Source organism: Strix uralensis, chromosome 1, assembly GCF_047716275.1.
Source record: "Strix uralensis isolate ZFMK-TIS-50842 chromosome 1, bStrUra1, whole genome shotgun sequence".
In the NCBI taxonomy this organism is placed as follows: Eukaryota; Metazoa; Chordata; class Aves; order Strigiformes; family Strigidae; genus Strix; species Strix uralensis.
The window spans coordinates 157,009,791-157,032,046 of NC_133972.1; the positions used below are offsets into that span (position 1 = coordinate 157,009,791).

Here is a 22,256-nt window from a genome sequence, read left to right on the forward strand (position 1 = left end):
TAATCAATGAGCAAATAAAAGAGATTATAATGAAACTTCCCCTATTCTATATGTAGCCGGATCTGAAAACAAGACAGCACCTCTTAATCTTGTTTTGTCTTGGATCATTTTGTATGCATTGCCTGTAATATTTTCTCCGTGTTTGTGTTTAAGGCTTTCTATATGCTCACAAAGCATTTACAGATATTCTTATGTCTTCCTCAATCTACAAATTATGTTACAATTCTGGAAAATATAGAAGGATTGTATTTGTCACAGGATTGAAATGAACTGAGCCACTGCTGGAGAAAAAAACAAACTGAACACTTTAAACAGGAAAAAATCACTATAGTTGAATAAAGAAATACAGGACTATACAGTAAATACATACGCAAGCACTGAGGTACTTCACCACTCCACGTTCCATTCCCAACACAAGTCAAAACAGCAGGAAAAGAGAGTTCATATCCTGGAGAGCAGACATAGCTAATGCTAAATCCCCAGTCCAAGTTTGTTCCTTCCAACCTTCCATTAGAGATCTGCGGAGGAGTTGGGCAGGTAACAGCTGTAATAATATTCAAAATAATTAGGCCCAGCTGTTGTAAATATCCCCAGTGTACACAATTACTAGAAGAACCATATGTGCTAATTTCACCTTTTTTAGAGGACAATACAGTCAGGACATGCTATCTTTCTCACTGTATTCTTGCCACATTTCCTGAAGTTAGTACTTCTTGTTTCCTCCATTTAGGAGACAGTGGCTGATTGATTAAGTGTTTTAAATAAAACAGGATGCTGCATCAAACCAAACAGGAAGACTACCCTAAAAATCAGTATGGATACTATGAAGTGTACAACATTTAAGATATGTCTGGTAGTATACTACAAAATTATTTTGTTTGTCTATTTAGACAACATAGAGTACAATTATCTTTAGTTACCATAGTAATAGTCAAATGTTTTATTCCTGTTAACCAGCTTAGGCATTTGTTGGATATTAATGCCCAGGGATGAAATTCCAGGATGATTGTTCCAAAATATGACTTGAAAGCCTGTTTCTAAGTACCACAGTTTGGTTAGTATTTGCATCATGAATAGCTCCTCACCAGAAAGCATCTTAGCTTCTAGCTAGAGAGGAACAATTTAAGGATTTGCAACCTCTTGAAATTGTCAGTGTTGCTACCTCTAAGAAGGCCAACAAGAAGTATTTCAGTACATTTTCTCATTTCCAGGCCTTCCAGGAAAAAAATAGAAACATCTTCTACTCAGTTGTAGGAAAGAGAACTGGAAAACACCACAGGAGGACAGTAGAAATAACTGTAGTGATGAAGATAAAAGTGTTATTCACTGGATAATGGGGTAGTAACAGACAATTGTTAATTGAGAGCTGAAGGAAAGAGAGTATAAAAGAAATTAAGGGTATGAAAGAAATGAAAAAAAAAAGTATCAAAAAGAGAAAGGGGGAAACTTAAGACAAATTTACTAGAATGAATGACAAACTGAAAAGGGGTAAAAAAGAGAAAAGTTGGGAGAAATTATGCTATCAAAAAAGAAAGAAAGCAAATGAAACTGGTAAGATTTAATTTAGTGGAGACAGCTGGAGTAAATGAGAAGAGGTGATGACTAAAAATAAAGCAGAGAACACACAGGTCACAAGAATGGAGGACATGAAATGTTGCACTCATAGCCTTTAAAATTAGGTTTAGACCTGTCATCTTGCAGGCTCAAAAGAAGACAGAGACACTAGATCAGGAGTATTGCACATTTGAATGGGATCTGTAGGAGGTTCACCATGTATTTCTCCGTTCTTGTTATACTCTTTGGTGAGAGAATCTCAACTATTTACACACAAAGATGTTCTGCAGCATCATTCATGGCTGTTTGAGAATGCTGGATGAAGGTAGTACTATGATCAAATACTCCTTTGTCAATCAGTAAACCAAATCTAAATTTTAAGGCCCTATTTTTTATACTTTCTGTTTCTCTTGCTCTGGTTGCTAGTTTAAAAATAACCACCAACCAATCAACCCAGAAAAGGACCTGATAGCTTTTGCCACACTTTCATGGTTCTTTAATAAAAGTAAGTCAAAATAAGTACTCCAAGCAGCAAAAGTCTGTCTGCATTCTCCAAGAGCTTCATGATTAGTTCTTTTAAAAAGAGCTGTATGTTTTAACCTCTGAGCTGAATAATACAGGAAGAAATGCCAGTCAGTAATTAGGAAAGGAGAGAGAAGAAGTAGCATGAAAATAGGTGTAATATCAGAATTTGGGGGTAAAGAAAGAAAAACAAACCAACATCCAGCAGCAAGGCAGAATGCCTCTAATTATTTTGGTCAGAGATTTAACCATAAATATGTACCGCAACATTTCTCAGTTTAAGAGCTGAAAGTATATTACAAATGCAAGTCTTCAGAAAACACAATGATTGAATAGTTGAGTATTTAGTTGTAGATGAACATGTATCCTTTTCCAACTAGGCAAAGCCAGAGAATTATTTATATCTTCTATTTCAATGGCACAGTGACAATTATGCATCCATTTTCTGCCCAGTTCATTTATCTGTTATTTTAACTAAATGGTACCAGAGGACCCTGGCACTTCATTCTGACACTAAGAACTAATTGTTACATATTTCAAACACACTACTGCATATTATCTATTACTTTTAATTACACAGTCAAAGAAATGGGGATTATTAACTTACCTAGTGTGTTCACACAAACGTGTGTGGAGTAGAACAAAATTCTGAGAACACTAGAGATTCTGCATATGATTATTATTTAGCACTTATACAAGACATAAATATGTATGACCTAAAAGCAGAAAGGCTAAAAAACTCAAAGTCAAAACAGAGTCTATGTACGGTTCTGTTTGAATCAAATCAGAGTTAGATCTCCTTCTGCCAGTTAGGTGCCCTATCATCCTCAAGAATTTGAGGCTGGGAGACTGTATCATAAATACTTATTCTGTCTTATGATCTTCTAGCTGTTCACTTACAGCCACTCTTGGAGACAGACAGACTCTTGGTCAATACAACCAGTATGGCCATTCTTCTGTTCTTAAAATCAGTTTTGTGATTGAAGCTGAAGTGGGCTAAGACCACAATAAAAATAGAAAAATAAGTGAATTGTTAAGAAGATCTTGAAGTCTGACACCCTCAAGAATGTGTTGGGATAATAACTTTAAAAAACTGACATTATCAAAGATGAATTAGAATTAAACTGGACTTGGTAAGATATTGAGAGAATTTTACTCAGCAAGGAAAGTAATTGCAAATGGGTGGAGATTTGAAATTTATTTCATCTGTTTTGAGGAATGAATTCAGGGGAGGAAAATGAGAACTACTGAGCAGGTATGAAACGGTACTTCCTGAAAACAAAACAGAAATAAGATGGATAAGAACAAAGTAAGTACAAACTTAGCTGACTAAGTTTTAAAAGAATAGAGATCAGACATATTTAGTGTCAACCCAGAAAGAAAACACCAAAATGGTAATGCTGCTTCTCTACAGCTGTGGTATCAGGAAGAGTGAGAAAAATGACTCTCTAGAGATGATATTTTAGGGTTTAGTAAGCAAGTGAGTTTATCAAAGAAAATTGTTTTGAAGACACAGATAAGGTGGTCTTTCAGTCATGTTCAGATTTTTTGCTGTTTAAATTTCAACAGAGAGCATTAAAAAAATTCAAATAAAACAGAAAATCAGGAATGCAATTAGTAAAAGAGAGAAAAGGAAGATCTTGAGATTAATCTTTTTGGTTTTCACAGTAGAGAAAATACCATGAAGCAGAAAAATGTTTATTAGAAAATTTGCTTGAAGGATTTAGTCTTTTTGCTGAATATGTTGATACAGCAGAGTGATGCTCAAAGGATCCCTCCAATGAAGGAGGGATCAGATTAAAACCCTAGTATTATGGATAGGTAACCCAGAACAATTTGCCATTGACAAAGTTCGGTTGTATATATGCAGACCTTTCCCAAAAATGTCTTTTTGTAAAGACAGGGACATATATAAGGTCATTTTTGGTATGACACGCTAACCATAACAAACAAACAAACAAATCCAAACCATCATTTCATGTTGGTTAAATCAGTTTAGCAGCAAAGTAATAAAAGCTACAAAAAACCATTCAACATACTGTACCAGTATGAAAAATAAAAGGGAAAAGAAGCAAAAGATGAAGTCACCATTCCTGCAGCCAAAAAGTCAATTCAGTGTATTCATACTAACAGTAAGTTTTGATTTCTGTGGAAATATTTGCCTGACTTATTACAATAAACAGTGGATGTAAATGTCATAGAAGAAATAGTCGACAATCAAAATGAATGTTGTACCTTTGCATGTTGGGATTACTCCACTCCACGTGCCATTGCTAGTACAAGTGCGAATTAAGGAGCTATTTGATTCCATTGTATAACCAGGTTGGCACATATAAGTAACATTTTGTCCAACGACATAATCATCACCATATCTCATGCCATTGGCTGGGACTCCTGGATCTCCACAACTGATAACTGCAAGTAAATAGTTGAGGAACAGATTTTAAAACCTAGCTGTGATTTATATGTGAGGGGAAAAACACAGCAAAACTAGGAATTTATTGGGGCAAAAAGGAAAAGGACAAAGTATCATAAATTTTATCTCAATCAAGAAAACTTATATGTCATCTGAATTAGCTGCCAAACACAACATGTGGAGCTGTTATATTTGGAGAATATCAATACATCTGTTCACCAGTAGAAGTAATGGACTGTAAAATTTTGATTAGTAAAATTTCAAGAAAAAGAAAAAAAGTAAGAAATAATCCACCCTTTGATACCCTCAAATTTTTCTAAGTTTAGAGTTTCATTATTAAAGAAGCAGATATCTATTGTTTAGTTTACTTTTCCACAGGTACATCCTGAAAGGAAACACAGTCTGGAAAATTTAAGATAAATGTCTGCAAAAAGCTCCCACTTTGTAAATGCTCACATGGTTACTATGTACATAAACAGATGAGAACGTTCAGGCAACCCCCAACCATGGGCCATGGCTTATGCAAAAATTAGGCTTATTGTACTTCAATGAGTGAGAATGGTGGCAAAACCTCTTGTGACTTCTAGTGTCAGGAGATAATTCTTAAAGATAATCTCTTAATGAGACTAAATATTCATAAGGAGTTAATAAAAAGTTATATCATTATAATCTGTGAATAATGTTAAAATAGGTGAGTTTCTCTCAGATCTGGTCTATTGGATCTATCAATTTCTGGAACAGTGTCAGAGGAAGAAATCTTGAGAACCCTAATGGCAATGAAAAAATCTGTTGTTTTCAGTAAAAAAAAAAAAAAAAAAAAACCAAAACAACAAACACTGGAAAAAAGAAAGTCTAGTTCATACAAAATACAGCACCCATGTGCTTTACATTTTATCTTACAATAAACTTGAAAATATGTTTATTTGACACATTCCACTTACTATCCTTAATGTTGCAAATTCAACTAAAATCACCCTTGATATTTTTCCAGGTATACTATTGTTTTCACTGGATTACAACATAATGCTCATGTCTTTATCCTTTTTTTCCCTAATCCTTGTTTCATCTCTTTAGATTTTCCTGTATGAAGAGTATTTCAAATCATTGTCTTACGAATTTAAGAACGTGCAAACACCATACACCGTATATGATAAAACAGCTCCACAAACGATCCATTTATTTTATATTGTTGAAAACTTTTTTCATTGTTTATTTAAATCCAACTAAATCCATGCTCTCAGCTTTTTCATTCACCTTGAATGCCACACAGATCCCTTGGCCAGGGCACAACCTCAGCGAGCTCATTGCCACAGAGGAGCTGCAGGCAGCTCCTACTCAGCATCAGCAACTACACCAGCTTCATATTCTTGCTGTGTATCTAGGAGTGCAGCAAGAAGTTCTCACGAGAACATTGTTTCTGACTGTAGAAAACATAGAGTTGTTTCCTTGTAAGAAAATCCTATAATAGCTTGAACAACCGAAGGGAGAATCTTTGCTATGCCATGCTGCACGCAGGTCGGAGTCTTGTTCAATGCTACACTGCCCAGGGCTCCCAGCATCTAAAGGAGCATAATATTATCTATGCTATTCTCTTCTTACAGTGTTAGGTCTAAAGAAATAGCATTTTCAATGATACTCAAGAAGCAGCCCATTACTTGGTATCTGTGATAAGTATGGTCTGGCTGTAAATTTTGACAACACCTGGACTAAACAAAAGTGGCATATCCTGAATTTTCCTATTAATAGAGACATGAGAAAGAACAACCAGTCAGGCCACGGATACGTTTTATGTGTGTGCTTAGAGTGGTGTTGGTGGCCCAGAAAGAAGGTGGAGATCCTGTCTAGATAAAAGATCCTGGAATTGGGGAAGATCCTAGAAAAGAATGTGTGGAGACAAATGTCAGGGGATGAGTTTCATATGAGCAGTGTCACAGCATGAACCAACAGGACTTTGGATCCATCCTTCCCAGGACAGCAGAGAACTCCCCAAATGTAATCCTGAGAGGGGGTGAGGAAGTGTGAGATAATCGGACAGGTAAAAGTTCTAAACTGCATGGTTCTTAAATGGATACCAACATCCAGATCCACTGAGGGTTTCTGTTTACTTTGTGTCACCTGTGACAGCCACTAGGGACAGGTGTTTGCCTAAGCTCTTCTGAAAACCTGCAATGGTTCCATGAGGTTGCATGACTTCAACAGGCAATAAGCAAATTTTGGGAAATCTTGTCATAGTAAAAAATGGAGAGCACGTGTACTGGTTTTGGCTGGGATAGAGTTAATTTTCTTCACAGTAGCTCATATGGTGTTGTGAATTTGTGGTGAAAACAGCATTGATAACACAGGGGTGTTTCAGTTATTGGTGAACACTGCTTGCACAGCATCAAGGCCTTCTCTGTTTCTCATGCTATCCTGCTAGCGAGTAGGCTGGGGATGCTCAAGAAGATGGGAGGGGACACAGCTGGGACAGCTGACCCCAACTGACCAAAGGGATATTCCATACCATATGACATCATGCTCAGCAGTAAAAGCTGCAGAAGGGGGGGACATTCAGAGTTAGGGTGTTTGCCTTCCCAAGAAACCACTATGTACGATGAAGCCCTGCTTTCCTGGAGATGGCTAAACGCCTGCCTGCTGATGGGAAGTAGTGAATGAATCCCTTACTTGCTTTGCTTGCATGCATGGCTTTTGTTTCACCTACTAGATTGTTTTTAACACAACCCTCAAGTTTTTGCACTTTTACCCTTCCAATTGTCTCCCCCATACCACTGGGGGGGAGTGAGTGAGTGAGCATCTGTGTGATGTTTTGCTGCCTACTGGGGTTAAACCAGAACAGAATGGTAGGCACAGTTAGGAATAAAATTAAATAAAACCTGCCCTGTCAACAAAGTCTGCTGGCACTGCCAATTCTACTGCTTTGGATACACATTGAAATCATTATGAGAAATTTTTTTCCCTTACAATAGATAATCTTCAGGCATTTTTTATAGACCTGGAGATAAAACTGGCAGGAGAAAGAGAGGGGATTGTTAGCTCATGATCTGTTAACTAGCTATTTAGCTAATATTGTCCATTAACTCTTGTTAATTATCTGTTAGCGATTTAAAATTGATATTTTGTCATAAGACATAGCAAGTTAACTATGGTGAAGTTTAATATATTTTTTATTTTATATTTATATGTGCTAGGGAACTATAAAGTGAAAGGTCTGTAGAAAGGGACATGGATTGGACACAGCTCTGAGCAACCTGCTCTAGCTGATCCTGCCATGAGCAGAGGGGTTGGACTAAGCAATCTCCAGAGGTGACTGCTGATCTCAGCCATTCTGTAGTGCTGTAAAATGGATCTCCATTTCTGGGTGTTTTAGAGATGCTGCTAGTACCTGTATCAATTTACATGCAAGTTGTATCACTTAGTAGCACTTTTGCCCCCCTTTAGGAGTTCGTTAATAGTCAGCAATGTTCAAAAGGGCAGAAATGACTCAGGCTGAGATTCTCAGAGTTTGTACCTTTTTTGGTAAGATTTTCATTCAATTGTTCTTTTCATATTCTGACCACTCCAGGGGATACACAACAAACTAAAACCCCCTAAATAACACTATCACTGAAATAAACATATAAGGGGATATACTTTTTACATGTGCAATCGTAACAAAGAGAGAACTGTGTATTAGGAATGTCATTAGATTTACTGTATAACAAAGTTAAAATTCTTATATATTAAGTAAATCAAGAATATTTTTTTTAATTTCATATAATCTTCACAATGCCTCTCTTTGTTTTATTAGCATACTTTCTCTGTTAAGGCATTTTTCTATGTTTTAAGCAAAAATCCCAAGCTTCTGCCTGAGTAGTGTTTTTTGAGGACTGTTCTAGCATGTACTTCAGCTAAATGTCATTCTAAAATACAAGAAAAAAATACAGATGCAGTTATTGTCACAAAAGACTTTTACCCTTGGTACTATTAATTTGGTTCTCATTATAACTTTGAAAATAATATATAAACAAAAACATTGGGCTCTGTCACAGGTTTGATAGATGGATTTAAAAACAACACAAGAAGGACAAGTTTTCTTTATCATCTTACTTTTGGTCTCTATTTGGGTTGCTATAAGTGTGTAAAGTAGCCAACTCTACAAAAAGTAGGGTACTAGTTCAAAATTTAAGCAACAGTTTGCTATACCTCTATAAGGATATGTTTCCTCAAAATGATAGGCAGTCTCATGTATCATATACATATAAAATTTTCATAATTGTTACTAAAATATGAACTAGGACATGTAATAAAGCAGGAACAGATGGGCTTGATGCTTATTGTTGCAAAATGCTTATTACGAATGTGAGAGAAGCTGAAATGGCTTCTGTTTGCTGAGTAACCAAAGCAAATATAAGGTTAATGAAGAGGCCAACCAGAAGCTGTTATGTGAGAGCATGACAACAGTTTTCACCTCAGAGTCACTACAAAAAGAATTCTCAAGCATTTATTTCAAGGTTTTTATTTTCTGCCCTCTGGAAGACCAGAATATTATACTGCTAACTTTTCATGATGAAGAAAAGCAATTAAATGAATAATGTCTGAATATGACATATCACAAAACATAAACAAGATTAAAAATATATACCAGGAAATAATTAAAGTAGGTAGATCATGTAACCATACAACTCTGTTAAACTGTAACAGCAGTTTATGCATTTTACTATACTGTCTGTCTTAAAAAACCCATATTCTTCATCTTGTCATAGTGCTATACTTTTTAAAAGTATTTAATGTACAAAATTATGTATGAAGTAGTGCAAGAAAAAGCTGAAGACTTAATCTATTTGCATCCAACCTCTATATTTTACTTTAATATCTTTCAGAGGAGATAAACCCAAAGATTTTTCATTAGAGATGTGTCTTACTTGTGCAGTTTGGCAAGGATCCAGACCATGTTCCATTGGCAGTGCACTGTCTTACAGATGATCCAGAAAGTATGTATCCTTCCATGCATGAATAAATTACTGAATTAGAAAATGTAGTTCCATCAATACGAAATACTTTTCCATTAGCAGTTGTTCCTGGATTACCACACTGCACAGCTGTAAAGCAAAACGTTAAATATTTTGAAAATGTAGTAAAGATGATTTTTGAAATAGTAATGTCTAAGGACAGTCCTGCTGCCAGCAGTGTTATGTGGTAGAAATCCATGCTGTTGTCCTGACAAATGTAAGTTTCACCACCTACTCATAAATCATTTTGTACAGTAAATAGCTGTTTGCATTAATTGTTTTTATCCTTTTGTGTGTAGGGAAACATAGCCTATGAATTTAACTTTAAAATCTGCACGAAAGGAAAACTAGTTTAGCTGTAAAGACAAACTCCCAATTATAAGAAAATGCCTGATCTACAATTATCATTGTAGATTTAATTTGAACTACAATTATCATTATAGATTTCATTTGAATCTATAGTATGTATGCATTTATGGCATCACCAAAGTATGTTTCCTACCTAATTCAAAGCACAGGATAAAGTAAAGCTATTATTTCATAGGCAGCTGTAAGCCTTATGTTTCCCAGTTCTTCAACACTCAACTTTGGAATTTGAATGTGTCTTTCTTACGTGATTATATATATACATCTAATCTATATGACCTAAACTAGAACAATATATCTGTGTATGCATTACACACACCTATATATATCTGTGAAACAGAGCCATCATTTCAAGAGTCTTCTGGGGGAAGAAAATCACCAAAAGTATCTTAAAATGTGATAATGGCAGTTAATTTCTAACAGGTAAGATCAAAGAACAGCAGAAAGTTCAGTTGGGCTAAGCATATCCCTTCAGATACCAATATACACACAGATATATATATTTACATTGTGCCCAGATGGCAATCATTTGGCAGAAAGGGTATTAGAAAACCAGCTTGTGAAATAAGTTTTTTAAATGAGATTGCTATTTCATACAGATAATGCAGTCAACAGTGATAAAGTGGAAAATAAGTGTACAGGTTCTCAAAGCTTTTCTTCGAAGAAGAGTGTTGTGAATTATTTCCTATTTTTGAATTAAGATAATTAAGGTAATAAATATCCATAAATATCCTGTTAGAACTTTCTTTTATAATAATACATCTAGCTTGAAATTTCTAGAATAATTTTTTCAAATAAACTTGTTTCAGCATTCTTTTTCTATTGAAAGATAATGTCAACAGTATTAGTAAATAAAATTTTTAAGCCAATCATTCATGACATAGATATATCTAATGAAATCCTGACATTGACATTTTCCTAAAACTCAACTCTTTTCTCTGAAATTCAGATGTATAATGTTTGCAATTAAAGATCAGGTGATGGTGAAATTTTTAAGGGAAAAAAATATTTCAGCAAAAATTGAGGTCTAGAGGCCTTATGTATTTTCTTTTCTGTTTATTTTTTTTGTACTGGATAACACATATAGTTGATGCTGACACAAAACTGAGAAGAAATAAACAGTTTGGTATACTTTTTTTTCTCAAAACTTTAAAAACATGTAGTATCATGGGTGCCAGGAACTGTTTTCAGATTTGTCCCCTGATGTTAAGCCATTGTTATGGCGTAAATACTTATTTCAAAAAATGTAATGGCCAGTCCAAAATCAACTGTATACCATTCACAACACAAAACTAGCAATGTAAAATTGGTTTTCTGATTAACATTTTGTCCTGGTTTCGACCAGGATAGAGTTAATTTTCATTGGAGTATTTCATACCATGTGATGCAATGCCCCAGGTGGGCGGGCTCTCTCTGGGGCTCGCGCATGCTCTCTCGCTCTCTCACGCACGCCATCTGCTAGTCGGGCAGTATTGTTGCGGGGGGGGGGGCGGGGGTTAGTCGTCGCGCTCGGTAAGCCACTGCTGTATTTTACCCGTTTTCTTTTTGAACTCACTATTGTTACTGTTGTTCTCTTGTTATATTTAGTAAATTCTTTCTTTTTATTCAACCCACGAATTCTCTTCTTTTGTCCCTCCCCTATTTCACCAGAGGGGGGAGGGGGAGGTGAACGGCTGGGCATGTGGCGCCTGGCTGCCAGCTGAGTTCAAATCTCCACACGTTTTTAACAAAACAGTTTAAAAATAGGGTGGATCATCTGTGATTTACCTTTACACTCAGGTTGTCTTCCTGTCCAGCTCCCATTTGCCATACATGTCCTTTCTTCTGAGCCATGGAGGATATATCCAATATCACAGCTGAAATGTACGGTGCTTTTAATTTTAAAATTGTTTTCTTCTCTAGACCCATGACCTGGGATACCTGGATCACCACAAGAACCAGCTGTATCACCTAGAATTTAGAGTGTAAAGGTTAGAATAGCCAATGAATATTATTATGCTATGATACTGCATTTAAAATACATGTTTCTATGTACTTATAAATAAATTCATATATATGTTTTTAGGAAAAAAACCCATATATCTCAGAGGGTGTGAGTCCCTGTAAATACAAAATTTCTTGATTCTCAAATAATTTCTTTTTACTTATTTTATATAAATACATAACAGACCATGCTAAACTTTTGGTAACAGAATCATCAAACAAGAATAGGGGAAAAAAAAGAAAGCCACAAAACCTTGGTCGTTTTTAATTTAAAGTAAGGAATTTTGAGGAAAACTAAGGTCCTGTTCATAAAGATAATTTTCTTGTTTGCCTGTAACAAGTGTTCATAAAATACTTCCTAGTTTTATGATATCATTAGAGTTGTAACAGTTTTACCATTGAATGAAAGCTCTACTCAACAATTTTATGTACATCTGACACGCATTTCCCTGATTTATAGAAATGTTGAAAGTTCACTTCAAGACTGCTGGATAGCTAAAATCTCCCTCAGTTAGAAATGTTTAAGCAAATTCTAAGATAGAGGGTTAATGTTTTCTACCATCTGTTGTATATTAATGTTAAAATAATTAATATAGTAATAATAATAAAAATAAAATATCTAAGATTAAACACCAGAATCTTCATTTATGGTGAGAACGTTTAGGAAGCTGTAGGTAACACTGTATTTGCACAGCAGATCAGTTGTTTAAATCTTCTAATATGTACTTAGGATCTGCTGGTTTATCTTTTTAAGGTGTTTAAACTAGTTTTCTATGTAATCAGAGATGAAGTTATATTGTATTACTGAGTTTCAGCACAGAAGAGTTCAATTCTAGAATTCCTGTAGCTGCACTGTTCAGGTTTTCATCCATAGATACTCAGCTTACAGTTTTCAGTAACAACTTTCAAACAAACTGAACAGTCTTCTATACAAAAAATAATTCAAACATGATAATATTTTTGAGACCATATCTGCATTATTTTGTACTTAGTTACACTAATGTAAATAAAGAAGAAATATTTTAAGAATCAGCTAGAAAGCTTTAATTCAACTACTGAACAATGTCATATTATAGCTTTCCATTAAAGACAATTATATTAAAAGATTTGTACAAATTGCATAAAGAATGCTTTCTGTAGAACAGCCATACATTTCTGGTATTTATCTAAGCTTAAATAGTAGTAATCAGAGAAGTTCTTACATAGAAGTAGTAAACAAAGCTGTCTGCTCCAAGTACCCAGAAGACCAGAACTGACAAACTCATTATCTAGGAGTTCTGTGGTAAGTTAGGACCCTGAACTTGTAGATGCAGAGAAAAGCAGAGCTTCATTTGTCTTGCTTGGCAGTGTATGTGTGTAAACTATACTGTTGGAGTGACTGGTTGGAGACATCTCTTTATTAACAAATGCATGTACAGAACTGAATAATGAAAGGAAGAAGAGTAGAACTAACTTTCTTTGCTTTGAAAATTATGGTGTATGAGCAAATACTTGATTTAGTCTGATATGCTCAAGAAGCTGACCATATTTTTGTCACTTATGAAGGTAGCTCATGCACCAACCTGCAGTGTTGTATGTCATGCTTCCTACTTTTTATTTCATTTCATATGAGCCATGCTTCCTTCTCTTCCACAAATTAATGGAAAAACAATATAACTAAGCACCTCACAGGAGCTGATCTGCACAACTCCTATAGGCTTGTGGGAAAAGTGAATGAAGCTAGGGAGTCTCGTTCTGAAGGCACATCTGGAGAGTCAAAGAAAAGTGTAGAACTTTTCCTGGAAATGCAAATGAGAACAAATCTGGCAGCTCATACTTCCTACCCAACCCTTTCCTGAAGCACCTGACAAAGTAGGCTAACTGTCAACCACTCTCACTAATTTAGGAGCCAGTTTTATTACTCAAGTTAACCAAGCTTAAACTGACACCTTTAATTTGAGAATAATCAAGGAAACTAATGTAATCACGGCTATTATGTTGTGAACTTTTATAGCATGTATGTGCAAAAAGTACATTGTCTTATGGATTTTAATGCTTTCAGAAATAACAAAATAACTCAAGTGAATGTAAGAGCTGGCTGACTGGTTCAAAATCACAGACTCAGAAGTTTAGGGTCTTCTCTGTTTACCCATTTCTTTATGTGACACAGATCAGTAAAGCAGCTTACTAGCCCTGTTTAAGAAAAATTGTAAATAGTTCCAAATTATAGTAAGTAAAAGACTTTTATAAGCTTTCAAAATACTTACTGTGCAAGCTGCTTAGGTGACTCAACTTCTTTCTAGTTTGAAAATAGTCTGCTAGATATTTTTATGATAATTAAAAAAATGTCCTAGATCAAGATATTTTTTGTTATTTTGGGCATCCATATCTTATTTCCAATATTATTTATTTAGACTATGAAGAATTTTGGACAGGGGATATTCATTATTCTATTCTTGTAAAGTCTCTACAATAACTGCTCAGTTTTTTGCAAGATACTTGGCATTATGCCTAAAATAATTTTATGATGAAAAAATGAAAATAGGGTTTTTGCTATGACAAGTATAGATTACATATTCCTCTTGTAAATGAAATCATGTGTTCTTTCCTAATGCCTAATTATTACTGTGAATTATTACTCTTTTAATCTTAGGGAGGTTAACCACCAGCTCTTTTGATTGAAGGTTACAGAAATAATTTTTCTAAATGACTAATCACATCAGGAAGTGACAGTGATATAATCAATGATATCATAACAGAACATATTTTCATTACTTCATGCAGAGATTCAACTAAGTGATTTTCACAGTCATTTACGAGCCATCCTTCACCTACATGTGTAACAAATTCTCAGCTGGCATTTAATCTTAATGAGAAGGAGGCTATTTAGACCCCTTAAGTAAGTATACAACCTTTGCTGCACTTATAAGGAATTCTAAGTTGCTCCAAATTTCTGACTTCAGCTGATACACATAATTACTGAAAACTATGTTTCTGGATGCAAATATATATCAATGGGACATGCCAACTCCTTCTAGCTCTAGAATGTAAAACATAAAGTGCCATGTGACAAAAAGGAAACTGTCTTAGGGATGATATGACAAAATTTGGTTACCTTACGGTAGCTGACCCAGCATTTACTGTGTGAATTCTTCTCCATATATGAAAAAGACAAGTATGCTGTATATTTTGTCAGTCAGACATTCTTTATCATTTATTATTAATATCATCAACCAAAAAATACAAAGTTTGAGGCTTAAATATGCATTAAAAATGAAGAAATCAAGTTATCAAGGCTATGGGTATAAAAATCATCATTAGAAAATAAAGGATTTTCAGGTACCTCACTTACAAATGCTTATCCCAAAATATCTGAACACTGATTTAATTTAATAGCAGGATGATTATAGAATAGTCTTATTTTCAGTAAGGTTTCTTTGATATTTTCATGTACATTCTCAGGCTTCCTATTTGTATTACTTTATATTTTTGTCTATGTCTTTATTTAATTCACAAATTAGGGTATTTTTTTGCTTATGAAGATTATGAAAACTACAGTAAATAGCCTTAGATTTTATCTAAAGAGGATTCTTTTTCCCCACAATAATATTTATGCATACTAGCTGTAAAACATGTTTTTATTAACCTAGTTTGAATTTGTAATTCACATAAGTATATCATTAAGTAATATTATTTTACGTTCAGCTTTGATTTCTGGTGCATAGGTCTAAACATCACAGGTTATAAGAACATGATATTTTTTCCCATTCTTGCAAATTTCCCTCTGATTTTATTGATAGAAAGTTAAGGGATTGAACTAGGTGTTCACATTTTCTAGTTTCTGTCACATTTTAGGTTGTAATAGCAGATTATTGAAATAGGAGGGACTCACAGAGCAAGATAATAAGATTTAGATTGTCCTTGTCTGCAAGCACTCCCTAAAAGTGTGTAGTGGAAAGCTCAGATACTGAAAAATTCTTCCAACCTTTTGGAATTTAGTGCAAGATTTTAACCATGAAACACTATTTTAAGATTTTCTCTTATTTTTTAACCATTTCTGTGCCATGGGCTGTAAAAAAAAAAAAGCGTATTCTGAAACTGTACCTGACATAATCACTTTATACCTGAATATAATAAAGAGCTGAAGGCAGGAGTGAAAATAAGGATTGGAATATGTAAGACCCCACCTGGAGTACTGTATACAGTTCTGGGGTCCCCAGTACAAGAAGGACATGGACCTGTTAGAACAGGTCCAGAGGAAGGTCACAAAAATGATCAGAGGCCTGGAACACCTCTGCTATGCAAAAAAGCTGAGAGAGTTGAGACTTTTCAGCCTGGAGAAGGGAAGGTTCTGGCAAGACCTTATTGCAGCCTTTCAATATATAAAGATGGAGAGAAACTTTTTATTGAGGCTTGTGATGATAGGACAAGGGGCAGCAACTTTAAACTGAAAGAGGGTAGGTCTAGACTGGACATAAGGAAGACACTTTTTTACTATGAGTGTGGTGAGACACTGGAACAGGTTGCCAAGAGAAGTTCTGGATGACCCCATCCCTGGAATTGTTCAAGGTCAGGTTGAACGGAGCTTTGAGTAACCTGATCTAGTTAAAGATGTCGCTGTTCATTGTGAGGATGTTGGACTAGATGATCTTTGGAGGTCCCTTCCAACCCAACCCATTCTGTGATTCTATGATTCTATCTATGATTCTAGTGGAAGGTGTTCCTACCATTGCTGGGGGGTTGAGCTAGATGATTTTTAAAGGTCCTATCTTGCCCATACCATTCTATGATTTACTAATGCTGTAAAGAACGTTGGATTTTTAATGTGAAACTGGTAGAACAGTACTGTCAGATTTGCATATCAGTTATTTTTCACCTCTTGTTTTGGCATAGCTGTAATCCAAGAAAAAATGTGTCACTTGTTTTCTTGCTATTTTCTGCCTTTGAAGATACCTATGTACTCTGAATTACAGAGGTCTGAATGAGGTCCAGTGCCCCACTGATCTGTTTAAACTATATAATAGAAATATGAGGATGACAAGAAAGAACCTCCTACAAGTATTTATTGAGACTTAAACTGATAACATGATTAACATCTATCACAATCTGTGTTTACATATTTTAAGATAAGAAGTGGGATTTAGCCAAATCCCAAATTAATGTGTGACTTGGATTTCCGTTTTTCACTTGATCACTGCTGTTAAAGTGAATCAATCTGAAGTTATGAAACAGAACATTCCTAAGCATTAAGTTGTTCAGAAAAAAAATCTCAACTTCAGTGAGGACTAATCTATTAAAAGGATTAGATGGTGTTTCCTCAAATACCAAGAATCCTATCGTGAAATTATGTGGAGCCCACGGCCTTATTATAAAGGTGGATGTATTATACAATTAATAATTATGGGAGGTGTCATTAAGTCAGTAGATATTTTTCAAGTTTAAAAAAAAATAAATTAACCCACCATCATGAAGAGATGATGCAAGGTTTCCCCGTCAAAATTAATACTCTGTCCAGAAGTCACATAGAAAGTATTTTCAAAACAAACTGACTCCTTTAACATTTTATTAAATGTGCAATTTCCTATTCATTTAAATGTCACTGAGAAAGCCTGCTTCTCCCAAACTATTTTCTTGTTCATAGTTTATGCTTATTTTGGTTTTACTTTTTTTCTGCAGAGATAGTACTGGCCACCCTGGCTGAACAAGAAGCTTTGGCTGCAACTCAGGGAGAAAAGGAGAGTTTACGGCCTTTGGAAGAAGGGGCTAGCCACTCACAATGATTACAAAGATGCTGTGAGGCTATGCAGGGTGGAAATCAGGAGGTCTAAAGCCCAGCTGGAAATTAATCTGGCTTCAGCAATCAAGGACAACAAGAAATGTTTCTATGTCAGCAGCAAAAGAAAGACCAGGGAGAGCCTCCATCCCCTGCTAGACGCAGGAGGAAACATGGTAACATGTGATGAGGAAAAGGCTTTGTCTCAGTCTTTAATAAGAAGACTAGTTGTACTGAGGGAAACCAGCCTCCTCAGCCAGAAGACAGAGACTGGGAGAACGACGCCCCCACAATCCAGGAGGAGACAGTCAGTGACCTACTGCATCACACAGACATACACAAATCTATGGGACCGGATGGGAAACACCCGAGGGTGTTGAAGGAGCTGGCTGGGGTGCTCGCCAAGACGCTTTCCATCATTTACCAGCGGTCCTGGCTGACCGGGGATGTCCCGACAGATTGGAAATCGGCCAATGTGATGCCCATATATAAGAAGGTTTGGAAGGATGATCCGGGAAATTACAGGCCTGTCAGCTTGACCTCAGTGCCCGGGAAGCTGATGGCGCAGATCATCCTGAGTACCATCATAAACATATGCAGGACAACCAGATGATCAGGCCCAGTCAGCATGGGTTTATGAAAGGCAGGTCCTGCTTGACAAACCTGATCTCCTTCTACGACAGGGCGACCTGCTTATTGGATGAGGGAAAGGCTGTGGACGTTGTCTACCTTGACTTTAGTAAGGCCTTTGACACCGTTTCCCACAGCATTCTCCTGGCAAAACTGGCTGCTCACGGCTTGGATGGGCACACACTTCACTGGGTAAAAGACTGGCTGGATGGCCGGGCCCAAAGAGTTGTGGTGAATGGAGTTAAATCCAGTTGTTGGCCGGTCACGAGTGGTGTCCCCCAGGGCTCGGTTTTGGGTTTACTCCTGTTTAACATCTTTATTGATAATCTAGACGAGGGAATAAAGTGCACCCTCAGTAAGTTAGCAGATGACCCCAAGTTGAGTGGGAGTGTTGATCTGCTCGAGGGTAGGGAGGCTCTGCAGAGAGACCTGGACAGGCTGGAGCTATGGGCTAAGGCCAACTGTAGGAGTTTCAATGAGGCCAAATGCCGGCTGCTGCACTTGGGTCACAACAACCCCCAGCAGCGCTACAGGCTTGGGGAGAGCTGCCAGTCAGAGAGGGACCTGGGGGTGTTGATTGACAGCTGGCTGAACAGGAGCCAGCAGTGTGCCCAGGTGGCCAAGAAGGCCAATGGCGTCCTGGCTTGTATCAGAAATAGCATGCTCAGCAGAGACAGGGAAGTGATCTTACCCCTCTACGCGGCACTGGTGAGGCCACAGCTCAATTAGTGTGTTTAGCTTTTGGCCCCTCACTACAAAAAGGACATTGAATTACTTGAGCATGTCCAAAGAAGGGCAACAAAGCTGGTGAAGGGTCTGGAGCACATGTCGTACGAGGAGCGGCTGAGGGAACTGGGGTTGTTTAGTCTGGAGAAGAGGAGGCTGAGGTGAGACCTCATCGCCCTCTGAAAGGAGGTTGCAGAGAGCTGGGGATGAGTCTCTTTAACCAAGTAACAACCGATAGGACAAGAGGGAATGGCCTCAAGTTGCACCAGGGAAGGTTTAGACTAGATATTAGGAAACATTTCTTTCCAGAACGGGTTGTTAGGTATTGGAATGGGCTGCCCAGGGAGGTGGTGGAGTCCCCATCCCTGGAGGTGTTTAAGAGTCGGGTTGACATAGCACTGAGGGGTATGGTGTATTTGAGAACGGTCCATGTTAGATTAAGGGTTGGACTACATCATCTTTAAGGTCTTTTACAACCTAGGTGATTCTGTGATACTTCAATTTTATACATGATTTTACAGATTTTAAAATGGACTTCCAATAAAATCAAAGTAAATTCAAAACAACTTCAGGGCACACTCCTTAATTCAAAAATATTACCTGAGCAATGAGGAAGGGATCCACTCCAGTGTCCATTCAACTGACATGTACGAGATGACTGCCCTAGCAGTGATCGTCTACCTGTGCAGGTATAATGAACAGTAGACCCAAACGTATATTTATCTCCAGACAGGACCGCGTTAGGAGGAACGCCAGGATGGCCACAGTCAATCACTACAATGCATAATTATTGGAGATAAAAAAAGGTTATTATCACTGATCAAACAGTTTGTAGTTATCATTTTCATAACTCCATACATACACTTTGTGAAGAGGCTGACCTTCTTAGGGTTTGGGGAATGGGAGCACATTGTGTGATTAGAAATGCAAAATATATTGCAGACCAAAAGCTGTGAAACAAATGTTTACAGATGTCGAAAAGGTATTTTAGATAAAGATATTGACGTTCAGAGACACTCATTCACTAAGCTGATCTTTATGGCATGAACATGCGCGCACACACACACACACACTCATGCACGTATTCTTCAGAGAAAAAAATACAGGAATACAGTATCTGCGAGAGTCACTGCTGAGGTAGAGAATATGCAGACCTTCATCCCTCACCCACTGGTCCCAAATCATCAGTCATGAAATTTATTAGGTTTATAAACAAGACAATTTTTGCTAAATTTTGCTATGAACTTTAATGCTAATTTCATATTCATGATTTTGATTACATAAATTATTGGATTGCATAAATAAAATATTTGTTTACATATTTTTAATTTTTAATATTCCTAGGCATCATCCATTGCTGTTAATTGCACAGGGACTGGAGGGAATTTCTATAGAATCCCAATCTTAGAAATGGTCATAGATAAACTCCCTATCAGTTGTTTATTGAGTAAATTTTTATCAGTAATTGCTAGTTATTTTCATACTGTTGTTAATTTTTAGTAGTCTTAGTCTTGATATTTTTTGTGATTTCCACTTACAGATTGCACATAAGGGTATCCAACTTAGCTTATACACACCTAATTTTGCTAACTGGCTCAAATGTCATGAAGTACATAAACTCAGGAAAGAAAATAGGACAGTTTAGCATGATATCTTTTGTCTTGCAGTTGCCTCTTATACAGAAAATTGTGATAAGTGTCTCTTGTTATTCATGATCAAAACCAGTCATAGTTTTAGGAATTAAAAAAAAAAAACAGGCTAAATGATAGAAACCTGATCTAAAATCAGGATAATACCACTGAAATAATTTCATCAGCCTCCTATCTTCTGGAAAGTTGTATAAAGTTACAGTGAAGCTACCTTGGCTAGATCAACAGGAAGCTTGCTATTCTATAAGACTAAAGCAAAATGACAGAAGTTCTTATGCATCATTATGGAGCACATTACCTACATGGACAATGTATGTAATGGAAACAAAGTTCTCTGTTGAAAAGAAATAGCTAGTCTGTCTTTTAAGATTAAGAGCACATATCAAAAATGGTCAAAAGAAACTCCCTCACATGTGGAATTAATATAGAAAAAACTTTTAATAATTCAGAGCAAGAAGTTAATTTAAAAGCAAGCTGAATATATCAAGTTCAGGAAATGCACAGTTAAAATTCATAAACCAAATTGAGTCTGTTCATAGAAGGAATCTAGCCTTGCATGTTTGATTTCTTTTTACGTTACACCTGTCCATGGCACGTGGCATATCTCGGCCAAAGATATTTGTATTTATGCATCATGAAACCCGTGAATTATAGCTGCTAATACCAGAGTAGTAAAACAGTCCCTTAAATCCTAAAAATATAGTTTTTATCAGTACTTCATCATCTTCAATATCATAATATTTTCAGCAGGATTTTTTTATCAAAAAAAAGCCAGATCAGAAGCCTGATCAGGGCTGAGGATGTATTCAACTCCCTACCACTTCAGGTGTATACAACAGTGCAATGGTTGTACAATACAATATATGACCGAAGTCATGTGTGATGATTCATCTTCCTCTAATGATTATTCTTGGTCTTAGAGCTTTGCCTTTATACATATACTGATCTGTGTTAAGTGACACGTGTTCTCTTAGGGGTCCAACTTGCAAGGTGCAGAACCTTCCTGACAACCCCACAAAGGATTAAGGAATGTGGTATTTGATTGAGTTCAATTCCTACCTCGTGCCACTGACCCCTGTGAACGTTTTGTAGGCTTGAAGGACTTCAAGTAAAATGGAAATTGTCAGCTTTACAAACTGGGCACTTGTTGTTAGCATGCTATTTGCTTAATCGATTACTTCTAAGTAAATATGATTGTACAGAAGGCTTAGAACACTGTTAATCAAAAAGCATGTTGGTCTTGCAGGCTTCAGTTAAATGAAACTGTTTCTTCTTGAGAAAAACATTCACATTTTTTCAGAGTGTTTTTATTATCTATATTTTTCTTGATTGATTCTTTTGGCCCTTTCAGATGTTGTCATAGAAGAAAAGTTAATTTCATACTGGTACCTTACAACATTCAGTTCTGGGCTTTCCTATACACACTTCTCTTTTTTGTTTACACTTATGTCTAAAAGTCCTGGATTCCTAATAACTGATTTAGGAAATTATACCACCTGTAATGCTATCCTTAACTTGATTATGCATTCTACAAAATTTAATTTGATATTCATGTTCTCAGATGGGGATTTTATATGAAGAGTTGATCATATTTCTTCTTTTTTATCTCCTAATGCTAATTTATCCTCCATTTTATTTCCATCAATTTCTTCCTTTCTGCCTCTCTGTTATCG

The 22,256-nt window shown here is 36.2% G+C and overlaps 1 protein-coding gene across 2 annotated transcripts in view; it reads right to left on the reverse strand.

The window, feature by feature from the left end:
* CSMD3 (CUB and Sushi multiple domains 3) overlaps positions 1–22,256 on the reverse strand; it is a 759,152-nt gene that overhangs the window by 37,736 nt on the left and 699,160 nt on the right. For both annotated transcript variants that reach the window (XM_074886756.1, XM_074886745.1), the window contains 5 exons: positions 19,535–19,708; positions 11,611–11,793; positions 9,391–9,567; positions 4,312–4,491; positions 371–544 (listed from right to left, as the gene is read on the reverse strand). In XM_074886756.1, the coding sequence (XP_074742857.1) occupies positions 371–544; positions 4,312–4,491; positions 9,391–9,567; positions 11,611–11,793; positions 19,535–19,708 (888 nt within the window). The remainder of the gene's footprint in view (positions 1–370; positions 545–4,311; positions 4,492–9,390; positions 9,568–11,610; positions 11,794–19,534; positions 19,709–22,256) is intronic.